The sequence below is a fragment of the Penicillium roqueforti genome, assembly GCF_015533775.1.
Source record: "Penicillium roqueforti strain LCP96 04111 chromosome Unknown scaffold_15, whole genome shotgun sequence".
Taxonomy (NCBI): domain Eukaryota; kingdom Fungi; phylum Ascomycota; class Eurotiomycetes; order Eurotiales; family Aspergillaceae; genus Penicillium; species Penicillium roqueforti.
In genome coordinates, this window is record NW_024067579.1 from 230,053 (window position 1) to 245,247 (window position 15,195).

The following is a 15,195-nucleotide window of genomic DNA, read 5'->3' on the forward strand; positions in this document are numbered from 1 at the left end:
CCATGGGGCCCCGCACGGCTCAAAACATCAACAAGCTCGATATCACTTTCTCCCAAGCAAGAATACAGTAACCATTCGATTCTATATACGGCATTTAGGTCTTTGATAGACCTACAGTCGAAATTTCTGATGCCAATTTGAATGACAGCCTTTCATCCTCCTTTTAGTATGCCTCATATTGACAATGTTTGTTTCATTGGAGAAAACAACTTCGCTGGCTAGTCGGTTTCAGGATGCTCTTCCTTCGATTTTGAAAAAGTCCCGCCATACTGAGATATGGGGTGTTGATTTGAAGCACGCGGAATGGCAGGTGCTGGAGGTGGTCTTAGAAAAGGTACTCTGATTATGGGCGCACTAGCACACCGAGATTTGTCACTAAATCATAAATAGTTCCTCAGATGCCATTCCGCAATCCTTGCACTTCAACTCTCTAGAGCAAGTGCCTCACTCGAGAAGACTTTAGAATGGAGAAGCCTCTCTGACCCGAGAGCTCTCCTTACTGAAGCAGAGACTATCCTTCCTGACTTGGATCTATGCCATATTACTTTGAATGAGGGTCAATATGTGCTGTGGATTAATATTGACGAGATGGCGATTAAGAGATACTCAATAATACACGCAAGCCTGACGACATCTGGATTCTTGGTGCAGTTGGGTCTTGCTGTAATGCAAAAGCTCTCCGTGCTTCTGATGCATGCAGCCGCTAGTTCTGATCTACATGACTATTCGGCTTCCTGTGTGGTTGAATTTAAGATACATGCCATTCAAAACACCAAGAGAGGACAGCAGTCCTTCCAGGGGAAGATCAGCAATGCCATTGAGGAATTGGTGACATTCATTCGGTGTCACTATCCTAAGATTCTGGGAAAGGCATACATCATCAAACCTCGTGATGAATACCTTGCAACTCTTGATATCAATGAATCTCTATTGAGAGATACGGTACTTTTGGAAAATCCAGAGGACCTTGCTCGATATCTTGGCTCACAACTCCCACCTCGATATGGCGGTACTGGGGAATCGCTCGCGGAATGTGACATTCTTCCTAGTTGCAGCCTTGCGGAGGATCCAACAGGGAACAACGACCTCAAGACACCAGATACCAGTGCGGCAGCCAGTACTGACATGGAGAAGACCGGCGTGAAAGAAGAAACTACAGCTTCCGCTATGAATACCGGCAGCACTTCTCCCCATGGCTTGAAAATAGAGGAGCAAAAACCTCGCTTAATTTACTCCGACATCATTGAACCGCCATCTATCATACTCGACCCCGAAGACTTGCCCAAAGCAACCAACCTTTGTCCCGACAAAATGGGCGCGCGTGTTCTTTTCGCAGATTCAGACACAGTTGCGAAATTCAGCCATGGTGTCCGCCTAGCTGAAGCCGAAGCGTTACACCTAGCATCTACCCGCACGACCATAGCAACACCAAAGCTTCTCAGTGCATATATCCTCGATGGCGTCGGATACATAATAATGTCATATGAAGTGGGCGAACCACTCAACAAATACTGGGACCGTGTTCCGAAAACCGAGCAAGATCGCGTCCTAGAGCAGTTACGGGACTGCGTGAACCAGATGCGGGAGATTCCCGGCGATTTCATCGGTGGGGTTGACGGATCACCTTGTCGGGATGGCGTCTTCGAGGCCGGCTACGGCGACTACACTAGCTACAGCCACGGCCCGTACCCATCCGAGGAAAGCTTTGACGAGGGAATGATTCAAGCTTTGCGAGATCGTATGCCCTTTAAAGTGCTCCAGGGTGAACATGACGTCGAATCGAGCTTTTTCAACAGCGAGTACATGCTGTATCAGACGGTCCGAGGTATCAAAAATCACAAGATCGTGTTTACGCATGGGGACTTGCATGCCGGGAATATACTTGTTCGGGCTGATGGCACTGTTGTTCTATTAGACTGGGGCCTGGCTGGTTTCTGGCCGGAGTATTGGGAGTTCTACCGTGTCATCCATCATTCACCCTGGAGACCCTCGTGGGATCGTATGGTGGAGATATTCATCCCACCTTTTTATGTTGAGTATAGCGTCATGAAGAGGATATTCGCGACCGCGTGGAACTAATGCAGGGAATAGTCCGCTGCTTTTTGAGAATTACATGAATATAATACTCCGTACAGAATTATTATTGTAAAAATATTAAATTGAATTAATATCAAGAAGTTTCTGCCGAGCGAACACCGGCGCGAAAAAAGCCACTTCGATACATCGCCATACATCACGTACGATACAAACGTATACGCGGCCTTCCACCTGCATACTTTAATCGATATAGAGGTGGAATATATAATTCTCATACTACATAAGCCTATAGAAGTAGTCATATCGTGCTTGTGCTATATCTGCACCAGCTAGGCTAACCACAAATACAACGAGGTCGTATTATTCACAAAGCAATCAATACGAAGGAAGAATACCCATCGCGAAAGTAAGCAGCTCCGCCTCGATCCGGAGGTACGTATGCCCAATGCGTATGTACAATAGGTGCGGATTTTTCGGATACACGAATTATATTACTCGGTGGAAACGTCTACGGGCCCATCATAGACTTCTAGATCTATATCATAGATACACGATGTAACAGGATTTTTTTCCTATTTGGGTGGCTGATACGAGATATAATGCGTATAGCGATCAGTCTATGGATATATGTTATGGTAGTATGTATGTACAGCGCCGAGTAACTAGCTAGCATCTAGAACGCAAAAAAGAAGCAAGAAATAAAGATACAAGAACGAGGAGTCACTATTCGATCCGCTCTCGTTCACGCCTATGGCCGTATAGACTCCGCTCAACGAGCGGGAAATAGGAAGTTGTTTCGTCCTCTCCGACCCATCGACGCCAATTCCACCAGCGGAGGTCGGTGGCTTGCACAGGCGGGTGTTTCCGCTCAGCCGTACCGTCCACAGGCGTAGACGATTCCTGATCCCGCAGCTGGGTGAGCGAATGTCTGGTATAATATCGATGTGCGAGGAAGATTCCGGCGAAGAGGGGGATCGCCACGAGGAGAACGGCACCCCAGGCAAGTAGGCCTGTGAAAATGTCAGTTTTGCTTGTCTTCCTGGAAGAATAGAAAGCATGTTCAGGATATACTTACGGCCATTCCTCCACCGGTCTGAGTACTTTGGAGTTCCAGCCGGGCCTGCATAGCCCGATGGATGTGTATAAATATTGGAGCCCGGGTTGTTAGGGTCAATCCATGGCACGGTATTGACACCTACTGGCGGAATGAAAGGACGAGCTGCCTCTTCGCCGGGGAACCCATACCCCGGTGCGTCCAAGCAGGTAGATTCGGCGCAAAATTCGCGCAGCTCGGACGAGGGCACGAAGGTATACTTGGTTTCGGACTTTCCGAGCAAAATGCCCTCGCGATCCACTGCCTCGACCTTAGACCAGAGGTAGAACTTGGGGGTGGAGTATTTGGTCTCGAAGCCGGTTTTGGAAACCTCGTCCAGCAAGGTCCAAGGTCCAGTGGCGTTCATCGCTCCCCAAAATCGCCAGGTCTGGACGCGGGTTGCGCCGTTCCAACTAACATAGAAGCTGGTGGTCGATGATGTCTCCGCGCTTCGGGAGTATGTCCATAGGGCAGGAGAGTCTGTCGGTGCACCGTCCCATTCAAACTTCATTGCGCGGTAGTTCATCACGGTGTCTTTGGCGAAAGAGCCCCAGAACAGTAGATTGCCCGCCTCGTCGTGCTCGGATACAAATGGGTTGTTTCCCCATCCGATGAACGCGTTTTGGTTGGGGAGCATCTGTAGGTTTCCCTGGCTGGAGCTCACTAGATCGTCTCGGATTGGAGCGTAGTCGCGGAGCTGGGTAGCCGTTTTTTCCACGTGGTCAATCATGATGATCATGCCCGCTGAATAGGTATGTGTCTTGTTGAAGCCGTTGTAGCCATTGTTGTAGAGTGAGAGCAGTGTATGCGTAGCATTCTCATACAACCACCGGGCGTCATGTTGCTGCGAAAAGCTAAAATTGATATTCCGGAAAGAGGGCTGCGCGCCGTGAAGCCGCCACATCACCGAGCCGTCCTTACCGGAAACCTTGTAGATGGCCGAAGTATGCCGCGACGAAATTAAATAGTCGCCGGCCGCATTTTTGTCGACAGAGTTGATATGGAAGTAATCCCACGGTTCATGCACATTCAATCCCGTCCCAGAAGTATCCGTATGAGCCGGCCATGTATAGCTCGAGGATGGATCGACATGGTCGAGAGACCGCCATTCAAACAGCACGTCGTTGGTCTCCACGTCGATCTCCTGGAAAACACTCTCCATGAGCCATCCTACACCAGTTTTGACGTTCCACGGTGTCATGTCGAATTGCCGTTGTTGGTAAATGGTCATGAGAGCGGTCTTGCCGTCATTGATGGGACGGAATTCGTGCATGTCGCTCGAGGCCATTCCTCCGCCCGGCTGAACTGATCGCACAACCCGGTAGTTGTTATCCATGATGATTCCATGTCCGCGGCAGTATCCCTTTTGCTGGTTGCCCTGGAAGAAACATAGGTGGTCGGCGCCTTTATACTTGCACACGTGGAGTCCATGGGCGTTTCCCGGCCCTGAAATCCCCCAACCACTCCATACTAATTCCTATGATCGATTGATGGGTTAGCTTCTCCATGATGGACGAATCTGAACCCCAAGAACAAAGACCTACCCCTGTGTTATCGTAGATGTATGGGCCGGGGTTTTGAAGTTCATATGGTGTGATAAAGATGTAGCCCGGGCTGAGCTTGTCTGGATTGGTCCTCTCGATATTGAAGACGGGCGGGTATATGTCGGGTCTCTGTTGTACCGATATTAGAGAGCAAGCACACTCGGGTCAAGCTAATTTCACTAACCGATTTGTAAAAAGAGGTATCCTCTCCCAGTGTACAGTCAATCGCGCATAACCAGAGAATGCCAAGAAAGAATAGCGACGGCGCAGTCCCTAAAGAGGAAAATAGGGAGGTGCCCATGGATCCTTCGCACCACTTCCCGATGCAAGATAGAAACACTGAAGAATATCACCCAAAAAAATATCTGTAAGGGAGGTTATACTGAAAGCAAATCATTTAGAAGCATAGAAGAATATTCCACCCAGGCCAAGAGGCCCAAGGTGAACGAACAGTGTGTACGAATCCCTCTCCACCTGTCAATGCATGCTTTTCGCATATCTAGTGGGGCCTAAGTTGTGTTGATCGTCGACGTTCATTGGTCAATTGTCATTTAAAGCTAGACAAAGATGCTTAGTCAGCGGCAATCCGGCCATCGCTGCCCAGTCAAAGTTGTCTCAGTTGCTGAAGTTGCGGGGGAAGTCTATACGAGCGGAATCAAGGTTAACAATCCGCTCTGTGAACAGGATATTCTCCCTCAAAAGGCTTGATTGTCTAACTCGGTTGTTGTTTTCTTTCCCAAATACGTGTAACTTAGATAGTGTGACGGTACGGTATCTCTCAGGAGCCGCGTCATGGGCGATGTGGCAGCCGCTAAGCAGCCCCTAATACCATAACTCCGAGATCGTATCTATTCCGTAAGCTGAATGTCCGAGAGCAATTATAATTCACGGGTCCGTCAAAGGTTCGTGAAGAACCATGTAACGTGTCTCGGAGATACGCAGTCACCCGCCAGCCACACTCAGACAGACAGCTCAATCCGGAGACGAGTTAACCTGTTCGGGAGATGCAACCAATGGATCGGGCTTCTACGATTCCAGGCGCTCCGATCGAGCTAAAAGCTAAAAGCCACGTGCATGTGGCATTATTTGTTGCGTACGCCGGTAGATTGAAAGTGGGGGATTGGTTCAGGGACGGCGGTGGCGCATGGTGCGTCGTCAGAGCATACGCGGGCTGTTGTTGCAGCATCTATTCTGGTCCGTACGGCGTACACGTGCATTGGATTTGGACCTACAGTTTGGCCTTGTGCATAATTTAGTGTCCGTAATTGGAGGTAGACATCGGACGATATGGATACTGTCGTACCAGACACCATATGTTGATTGATTTACGAGCCCGTGTGTGAGATTCTCCAGGGACATCTTATTTTGCACGAAGTAGATCATTCAACATTAAGAGCTACAGCGGATAGATAAGACATTAGATGAAAAGGGATCTTATACTCCTTTCGGCGTACCCACCAGAGCTAAGAGGACCTATCAGGTGTCCACGACCACAGCTAAGATACAGACCTTTCTTTCTCTCATATGCTGTGCCAAACAGGGTTCAAATCCAAGAACACCAGTCCAAGCCCGAATAGTAGTCTCAAATATCCAGGCCCGGACGAACTCCTCAATCCCAAAATAACGAGCAACGAACCCATCAGCCACTAAGTCCACGTATACCACTCCGTCTATATTACGTACATCCGTCAAAGCTTTTAATTCAAGCCTTCTAGGGGATCCACTCCGGCGCCTAGAATGAAAGAAGCAATCTAAGCCCCGCTTGTTTCGTATCGAATAGAGAGAAGCAGTTCCACGTTGTATCAGATGATTGTTTCCCTTACAAGGATATAACAGGAGATAACAATACGTGTAACTTTCAATGTTTGGAACGCAGGTTCACGTAATTAATACCCCTTTCGCCCACTGCCAAGCCGCTAACCAGGGAAACTCCACGGCACTTCTCCAATAAGGTGTGGCCGGTACATTTCCTCTGGTTTCGTACGAGTACGAGGTGGAAGGCTTGGGGCTGAGTGTGTCGATGGTTGGGTGTTTATTTATTTGAAGCGGTTGCTATGTGTACATGCAAGATTGTCGTTATGAGCATACTTCTATTCTCAAGGTTTATTGTATGTAGCGAAACGTCAAAGTATTGATTCGTATATATTTCGCACGCTTTTGTCGGTTTGACTTTAATAACAATTCAATGGCGCCTTGCATCGACCGATTCATGAAAAGTAAGGCTTCACGTAGCCAAAACTCTAGGAGCCCCTTGCCTCTAGGCAATGCATGATGATAACAGAGCCTCGGGGAAGCGGGTACTTGGTGTTTATCCCTCGATTTGAAAGCGGGGGTGCTATGATGCGCTTGTACAGAGTATGCATAAGAAATGATGGTAGAAATAGAAATATATACTGTTACATTACCGGATTGTTCTCCAAAACGCCCCTGTAAATGGCAAAACAAGAGATCAGAGATGATAGATGCATGGTCTGTTCCAACAAGAAGGATGACAGAGAAAAAAAAAAAAGCCACGGGGTCTGACGTACTAGCGGCGCCTGCGCGCACTAGCAGCCAGCAGAGAAAGTGAGACGTGGGGAATATGAGAAAAAGAAAAAAGATGCAAGACAAGAATTTTAGCGAGGGGAGAAACGCTTGAAAGCCAAAGTAGCAGCAAGGCCAGCGGCAAGCAGCGAACCACCAACAGTGACGGCCTGGAGGGCAACGTTCATCATCTGGTGACGGTTGCGGGTGCTGCAGCGCTTGTAGAAGTCGGCCATGTCGTTGCCGCGGGGGAAGGGGGTGTCAGGAACCTCCTCCTCGAGGAACTCGCAGAGCGGGGCCCAGCCGTCGTTGATGTTGTATTCGAGCAGACGCTCGGGGGGAACCAGGCTGCGGACCTGGGCAACGTGATCCTCGTAGACTTGCTTGCCCTTGCCCGGGAAGTCACCGCGGAAGAATGTCTCAAAGAACTTGTTCAGCATAGGGTAGTACATGCCAGCGGCCCAGCTGAAGTTCGACACGAACTTGTGCTCTGGGTCTGAGACACGCCAGAAGACAGTCTTCATGACGGAGCTGTGGTTTGTTAGTATCTTGTTCTTAGATCAGAAACACAGTGTATAAAATGTGACTTACGCATGCCATGGGTCCACGTCACGGGTAGTCAGAATGACCTTCGCATTGGGATAGGCCTCGATCAGCTCCTTCGCAAAGGCACAGGCAGGCCAGTCACAGACGGCTTGGCAGTCACCCAGGAGCTGGTCCCATTCTTTGCGGCCGAACTCGCCGACTCCGTCGTACTTCGCGTTCAGGGCATCGTGCCACATCAAGCAGTCCGGCGGGTTCTCAACACTTGCGCACATCATGTGGTAGCACTTGCCATAGCCCAGGCGCTCAAAAGCCTTGCGGAGAGCTGTGAAATAATAATTAGTTTGTATGTTCTGTTCCCATCGGACCCGGTATATACACTAATATACACCAAGTCCAACGCAACACAGCACCTCATACTTACAGGCAGTTCCGGTACGGCCAACACCCAGAGCCAGGACCTTCATAGGCACAGTGCGGTGGCATTTCCGGCGGTTAATGTTTGTATCATTGGTGAAGACGTCGGTAATGGGCTGGGGAGCCAGATTATCGGAGAGCATGAGAGACATGGTGGGTGTTTATCAGCTCAATCGCAATTCGATATAGTTTGGAAGTGTATAGAGACAGAATAAGTAGATGATATAAACGAAAGAAGTAATAAAGCCGGACAAAGAAGGGACAATATGTATGGAAAAAGTCTAGAAGGAAGGGGGGTTATAAGAGATTGATATGGAGATAAGGGGAAGAGTAGAATAAATTAAAAAACAAAAATTAAAAAAAAGATCCTAAAAAAAGAATCCAGACTCCGGAACAACTGATCCTCAGGGAGATCGAATAGAACAATGAAGTGTACTCCGTAGTGGGCATTCGGCAGTGGCAGTGCCAATGACGAGGCTCAAACCATAGTCCCTAAGTACGATGTGTGTATGCCTCCCCGCGAGTGGCAACGTTCCTATCCGCTATGTCCGAGTCTTGGCTTTGGGTCCTTCATTCCTGATATCCGATTGTGCCCCGTTTGGACCGGTGGATTCCATAAAACCAAAGGGCCCACGAGGGTCTACAAGGTATGTTGTACATTGAAAGTCATTGTATGTTGTATTGCACTGAGGCGCGTATACAACATAGACACGACGTCACAGGCTGACGCACAGGGATGTCACGGATAGTCAGGGGTGTTTTGTGGAGTCGTGTATGGTATTGTATGTATGGTACAGTTCGTATGGTAAAAGTCCGAGTGCAAAAAAGGCCAGGGTTTTGGTAAAATGAAAATTACCAAAAGAATTGTTCCTTCCTGTTGCCAAGACTCATCCACGTACGCTTCGAAATCCGGAATATTCTTTGATCAGTCACGTCGCTCGGCAAAATCGACGATCCATAGTGCCGGTTGGTGGAGCACTAAATGGGAACGCGTACACCCTCAACTTCGGCGAGTGCGGATTTCTGAATGAGGCCGTGAAGGTTCGAATGCACCACATACATTGTAGGCTCATAGATCATCGTAGACTCATCTACTATGTATGTATAAGCCTGCAATGTTGAGTTGCTAGTTGTCATATCATACCCAGCACACCACAGTGGCAGTGACCCGAATTGTGTCTGCCAAGCTTGGCCCACAATATCCCAAGCAAGTCAATCTCTCAGCTGTCCCGCCCAGGGGAATATCGTTCCGAGTACGAGAACCTGGCACCCCCGCTCCATCGGGTTGGTTGCATTGTATTCGGCTCATTCGAGACTGCAGTTGTGCGTTTCACATGTCAAGCGTAAGTGAAAGTTTCAAGTCGTCTCCTGGATCGTCCGGTTACTTTGCCTATCACGGAAAAGACCATCTGCTCGATATGTCGCGGTCCCAAAGCTGTTATCTCCCAAGTACCGATCAGGCAAGTTGCCTTGGGGTGTTGAAAACAAAGTTCCACCCGATTTTCATTGCCAGGGATAATTGTCCGGTGTGTACGGAGTATTGTGTGAGGATTCCCGGTTCTGTTGTCACGCATCAGTACTGTCATAGCGGCCGAACTGATCGTCCCGTGTTGTTGAGGTATTTTCCACTCGGGGAAGGTATCCCCTCGTGGACCCTGGCTTTGTCGTGTGCCCAACAAAATTGAGCAGATGTCTGTGAGGCAGTTAAGATGATATCATAGTCAGCCTATGATGGAGAGTGATAGTGATAGTGATGTTCCAGAGAAACCATCGTCATATACATAATGCCTATAACATGCATGCTAAAGGCAGATTATGGTAGATTCTTTGCGGCCAGTTGAAGTAAAAACGCAGAAAGGGAAAAGACCCTTTCGAAAGGGTCAACAGCGAGAGAGCTTCTTAAATGTGCTATGCCAAGACCCTTAGACTCACGCTCGCAATCGAAGCTATAATCACATCACCAAGCCACGACCGATTGGGAAGCCCCTCCACACAGATTACAATCTAATCTAAGCTTAAAGCCCTAGGTTAGTTCATTAAGTCAATTTTGTGCAGGCCGTCTCCGTCAGGCATTAACGGCAGAGTTTTCGGCAACCAGTGACACATTGTATTCCAAACTATGAGTGGGTTCCCTTGACCGAAGGACTTGGCAGTAGCAGAGAGACTGAGCTACCCGTCACACCTCATGGATGTTATATCCACATAAGCTTCGCATGGATAGTTATGTCTCAGCTTGAGTTATACGCTAGTAGTAGATTAGATCATAATCAGAAATACATACTCACTCGGGACATCGTATGAGAATATGAGAATATGTGATCTCGCATCTTAGCTGGCATCTGGATATGTTTCTGTGGTCTTGTATAGCACTATAAAGAGCACATATTCAACTATGTTCGATTACATTCAGCTCATAGTTCCATAGTGCCGCTTAATGTCCAATACTACATACTCCATAGCCCAGCTGGCACGAGGATAGCGTGCGATACTTCTACTTTCGACGCTGGGGTACCCCATGCTTCCCCACAATTGGTGTTTTTGCCACTTTGGTCTTTTTTAGTATGTTCTCTGATAAAGACCGCTTTATTTCATATATTCGGAGGGGAAAAGAACCTCATATACTTTGTCTAAATTGTGTAACCCTTGAAGAGTAGCCTCTGCGTGTTTTGCATCTAGGAAACTTAATGTATCCTACCCGAAGAATATCCTTTGAAAGATTTCATCCGCGATGAGCAGATAGACCAGAGAAAACTTGATGCAGCGTACTCATATGACCATGATTTCGACATTGGTCCCTAAGTGGTGGCATGAACTATACCGATGATTTGATATCTCCAGAATAACCCCCCAAATATGAACGTGAACAGCACTAATATTGTCTGAAAGCCACCGATACACCTGAAACTCCATGCAAATGACTGTTTTGCTTTGATTGTCCAATGCAGTCGGGTCCGTAATCGGCAACGGTCCTATATCGTCCCCGAATCCAAGTATCACGGCTCACTTCTACTCCAATTTATCCAGGTGTTCCAATCGCGTGAGAACAACCTGCTTGCTTGTCTCTTGAATCTCGCCCGCGAGAAATACTTCATCCAGGATAGCGTAGACCTATAAATCCGGCACACGTGGTCAGTATCACGGCTCATGCAACTCCGATCTCACACATGCCGAGCAGTGCATTCGTCCCGGCGACTTGCACGTACCTTGTAGAAATTGAAGACCAAATCCAGTTCGCACACATTGCCGAAGAACTGGTCCAGCACTTCGACGAAGAAATGAATGGCCTCGAGATAGGCTAGCTCGTTGTCGTTCGCATCGACGCAGACGCAAAAGAACAAGCCGGCATATCTTCGGTAGACGACCTTGGTACTCCGGCGGAACTCAACAAAGTTGGACTGATATTTCTGATCTCGGGGGGCGACGAGGCGATGGACCTGAACGGTTGTCGGTTATTAGTTGGATGGGAACTCGGAGTAAGTGCGGGTGCGGGTGGTATTGCAATTGCGACGAACCTCGCCTTTCAGTTTGACTTTCTCTTCATCCTGTAGCCCAGTGTCAGCTCAAAGTCCCAATTTCATACCGACTGATGGATTCTGGCAACACTCACACTGTACGGTGAATACCATTTCGCCAGGCGCGTTTTCCCCCTATACCGTCATTAGTGTCGAAATTGAAAATGACCCGCGCGGACACCACTCACTGGCGATTCTGAACCAGGATAAAGGAGAGGACCATTGTTATAGAAAGCCAGGATGTTACCTGGTCAGCATTTATGAAACCACTCGGAGGGAGTGTTGCGACAAGCTTTGGATGGTCTCCGCTGCTCCCGTTATCGAAGCTCCCCTCTCATCTTGCCCGGACTCACCGCCTAGATGGATTCTATCAGGTGAAAGCAGGGCATGGAGAATTACAGCAGACTATTCTACTAATCCTCAAGCAATTTAGTTCCCATAAGACATTCAATGCATCAACTCAACTAGTATAACAATATTTGCAAAACATAGAGTATCAACAGACATAAAGCGTAGAATTCGTTAACAGCTCCCATGACAGCCCGGTGTAACATGTGACAATGAGTGACACTGCACAGTGACGGAATAAGATATTCTGGTTTGCCATGTTCCATAGCGCCCAGCAGCCCTCACCCCGAGCTCATTCGATTGAAAAACCTCGTCAGACGAGTCTAGAAATACTCCATTAGCAACCAAGTAATGTAGCAGTAAGACCAAGAGCAAGTCCACGAAAGAAAAAAACCACATACCGTATAGCTCTGTGGCCTAGGAGGCTCTTTCGGACTACCCTTCTGACTCTGCGCTTGGCTCTGAGCCTGACTCTGAGCCTGACTCTGGCGCCGAGTCTGGTTCTCATCCTCAGACTCATCTTCAGACCCGTAATCCTCCTCCGAATCAGGATACCACCGTTCCGGATCCCCATTGTAGACAAGATACCAGCCGATTTTCTCACCGGGGGCGAGGCGATCGCGCAATTCCTCCAGCGCCGCCATCTGGTCGTCCGTCAACCCAGAGCCCTGTTCCACGCAATCGATATTCTCTCCGGCGCCACCACCACCCCCGTCCTCCGGCATCTCCAGGACCCGCGTTGAAATATACGCATGGTCCTGGCTGACGGTGCCACTCGTCTCGTCGGCCGGGTCATACTGCTCGATAAACGACAGCTCCGGCAGCCGGGTCACCAGGTCCGCCTGTGTTTTGTGGAAGGATTCTGCGATAAGTTCGGTCGTCAGCGGTTGCTGGATGTATTCCGCTGCTGCTTCTTCTAGGTTGTGGAGTACGATGTATACGCGGATCCCCGTGAACCCGGCGCGGGGCCAGCGGAAGCCGTGGAGCATATAGACTGGCATGATATCCGGGTCTTTTCTTGGGAGCCTTGTTTCGGGGTTCGGGAGGGTTATCGCGGTGTCTAGCGACCGCTAGCTGGGGAGGATTGTCAGATTTGCAGGGGATTCGGAGTTCATATTAAGTCTGTGTCATGGCGGGTGGTCTATCGACGCGATTGGGTTTTGCGGGTCCCGTGCGTTTCAACGGGAGTTCCGATTTGTACTGCTTTAATGCCTCCAATGAATGCGTGGGATTCGAGATTAAATCTATGCTCGTGTTTCATTGGATTTTAGGTGATAACCCCGAAACCCACAGGTCTGGAGAAGATCGTGCCTTGCTTCTATCACGTGTCATATTATTAGTTGGCAGTAGAGGCTCTTAGATGCTCTCTATTATACCCAATTACTGCATTCACAAAGCAGAATGTGCTATTCCAATTATTCTCTCGGATTCGTTTTTCTCTCAATGTTGGAAATACGAACTCCCAACCTCCGAGTTCCGTAGAATATGACAGGTCATATTCGGGGAACCGCTTGGTCTAATTTAAAATCTGTGACTTGTCGAGCCAGTCAATTGCAGTCAAAGCGAATCGTTAAAATAGGACATTTGATTCATTATGCAGGGCTAGAATCAAAACGTTCGACCTAGCGAAGCCCTGTCTAAGGCACTGAAAAGGAAACCGACATGAAAAATGGCTAAAATCAAGACGCTGAGTGCCGAGTTCTGGTGAATATCGAGATAGCTCCTCAATCATGGTCTCCTCTTCAAATCCGCAAATCTCCGTGTCAATTCATCCAGCTCGGGTATCCCATTGTTGTTACTATTGCTCTTGGAGGCACCGTCCTCCCTTGAGACAGCAGCGGCTTTTCCCTCTGTGCCGGGAAGCTTGACTCTGGGATTGGGATTGTCTGTCCTGGGAGCTGGCGGCGCAACGCTGACAGGACTTCGGCCCGCAGTGAGTCCACGTGGAGGCGTAGCTTTGGTCAATTCACTGGTCTCCGAGGCACGTCTCGCTTCAGCCAAGTTCGGCCTCAGCGCCGAGTCCCCTTGCTGCTTGCCAGGAGTTTGCGGTAATTGGGGTTCCTCTGCATCACCATCGTCACCATCACCAAGGTCATCAACAAATTCTGGCGGCGCACTTCCCAACTCTTCTTCTGCCCCATGCCACTCAACGTGGTACGCTTTCGCAATCTCTCGAAGGTAACTCTCAACAAGATCCCGTCCTGGTGGGCGCACACGCAAGCCCTTGAGAAGCCGGTCCGGAACCTTGACAGTATCGATCTTATTATCTTGCGCTAGAGTCATAAACTCCTTGCCGTATCGCTCGCCCAGCATAGTACGAAGCATAGTGAATTCGCGCACCTCGTGCGGGAAGCGATGCCACGCGTAGAATACCACAGTAGCAGCCTCGTCAAGCGCAGTATCGAGGTAGGGGTTATCGTCATCCGCAAGCCCATCACCAGAGTCATCCGCCGGACTACCAGATCCTGTGATAGGCGCAGCCCGCTCAGCCTCCTTCTTTTGCGCTCCTCCACCCAGCCAAGAGAACCCGAATATCGAGCCAGTGCTTTCCCCAGCGCCCTTGACGCCTGCAGTGGTTGATACCGTAGCACCGGCTTGTTCTTGGGTGCGCTTCTTGAGCAATTCCTTGGCGCGAAGTCTGGCGCGGGTCCCTTGGTCGCTGAAGGCCATCTGATCCAACACGTTTGCGCGCGCAAGCAGCAACTCACAGTAGAGCTCGACCATCTCCATTACCTCTACTGCGATATCCGTTGCAATGACATTTTCGACTCGGATGCGCGCTGATGCATCGCGGCCTTCGCTGAGGAGCTGGGAGAGTTCACGGCGTTGGACGACTGAGGAGGCTGTATCTTTCTTCTGTAGGAGACGGAGACGAGGAATAAGCAGGCGGAGGGTGGAAACTAGTCTGGTCTTTGATTCCATTGTGTCAGTTATTTGGTTTCTGTCAGACGCGCTTAGGAGTTGCAGCAGGCAGGCGTTATATGGGCAGTGCGGGGTAGTCTTGGGAGCTCTAGGTAGCGATATTTTGGGGAAGTGCCCCGGTCATGAAATGCATATGCGAAAGAAGAAGAAAAGTAAGTGAGATCATGATGACTTACTGTTTGCGCCGAGGGAGGCATTTTGGCGTGGTAACTTGTTGAAGAGAAGATGAGGGGGGAAATGGAGCCCGATGGGGCCG

The 15,195-nt window shown here is 49.2% G+C and overlaps 6 protein-coding genes across 6 annotated transcripts; 1 reads left to right on the forward strand and 5 right to left on the reverse strand.

Annotated features, from left to right (window-relative positions):
• Positions 1-184: 184 nt before the first annotated feature.
• LCP9604111_5952 (uncharacterized protein) lies at positions 185-2,079 on the forward strand (the record flags this gene model as incomplete). Its single annotated transcript, XM_039073819.1, has 2 exons — positions 185-334; positions 391-2,079. 2 exons carry the CDS (start codon positions 185-187, stop codon positions 2,077-2,079), a joined length of 1,839 nt encoding a protein of 612 aa, XP_038927987.1.
• Positions 2,080-2,760: 681 nt separating this feature from the next.
• On the reverse strand, positions 2,761-4,975 carry LCP9604111_5953 (arylsulfotransferase family protein; the record flags this gene model as incomplete). Its single annotated transcript, XM_039073820.1, has 4 exons — positions 2,761-3,047; positions 3,113-4,607; positions 4,675-4,803; positions 4,859-4,975. 4 exons carry the CDS (start codon positions 4,973-4,975, stop codon positions 2,761-2,763), a joined length of 2,028 nt encoding a protein of 675 aa, XP_038927988.1.
• A 2,314-nt stretch (positions 4,976-7,289) lies between these two features.
• On the reverse strand, positions 7,290-8,309 carry LCP9604111_5954 (sulfotransferase family protein; the record flags this gene model as incomplete). The annotated part of the gene is made up of 3 exons (XM_039073821.1): positions 7,290-7,728; positions 7,789-8,065; positions 8,165-8,309. The coding sequence occupies 3 exons, from the start codon at positions 8,307-8,309 to the stop codon at positions 7,290-7,292; spliced, it is 861 nt and encodes a 286-aa protein (XP_038927989.1).
• A 2,854-nt stretch (positions 8,310-11,163) lies between these two features.
• LCP9604111_5955 (AP-2 complex subunit sigma) lies at positions 11,164-11,892 on the reverse strand (the record flags this gene model as incomplete). Its single annotated transcript, XM_039073822.1, has 5 exons — positions 11,164-11,265; positions 11,361-11,591; positions 11,670-11,699; positions 11,765-11,804; positions 11,858-11,892. 5 exons carry the CDS (start codon positions 11,890-11,892, stop codon positions 11,164-11,166), a joined length of 438 nt encoding a protein of 145 aa, XP_038927990.1.
• A 406-nt stretch (positions 11,893-12,298) lies between these two features.
• Positions 12,299-13,018, reverse strand: LCP9604111_5956 (uncharacterized protein; the record flags this gene model as incomplete). The annotated part of the gene is made up of 2 exons (XM_039073823.1): positions 12,299-12,340; positions 12,419-13,018. 2 exons carry the CDS (start codon positions 13,016-13,018, stop codon positions 12,299-12,301), a joined length of 642 nt encoding a protein of 213 aa, XP_038927991.1.
• A 727-nt stretch (positions 13,019-13,745) lies between these two features.
• On the reverse strand, positions 13,746-15,136 carry LCP9604111_5957 (IST1 family protein; the record flags this gene model as incomplete). Its single annotated transcript, XM_039073824.1, has 2 exons — positions 13,746-14,927; positions 15,116-15,136. The coding sequence occupies 2 exons, from the start codon at positions 15,134-15,136 to the stop codon at positions 13,746-13,748; spliced, it is 1,203 nt and encodes a 400-aa protein (XP_038927992.1).
• Between the last annotated feature and the right edge of the window lie 59 nt (positions 15,137-15,195).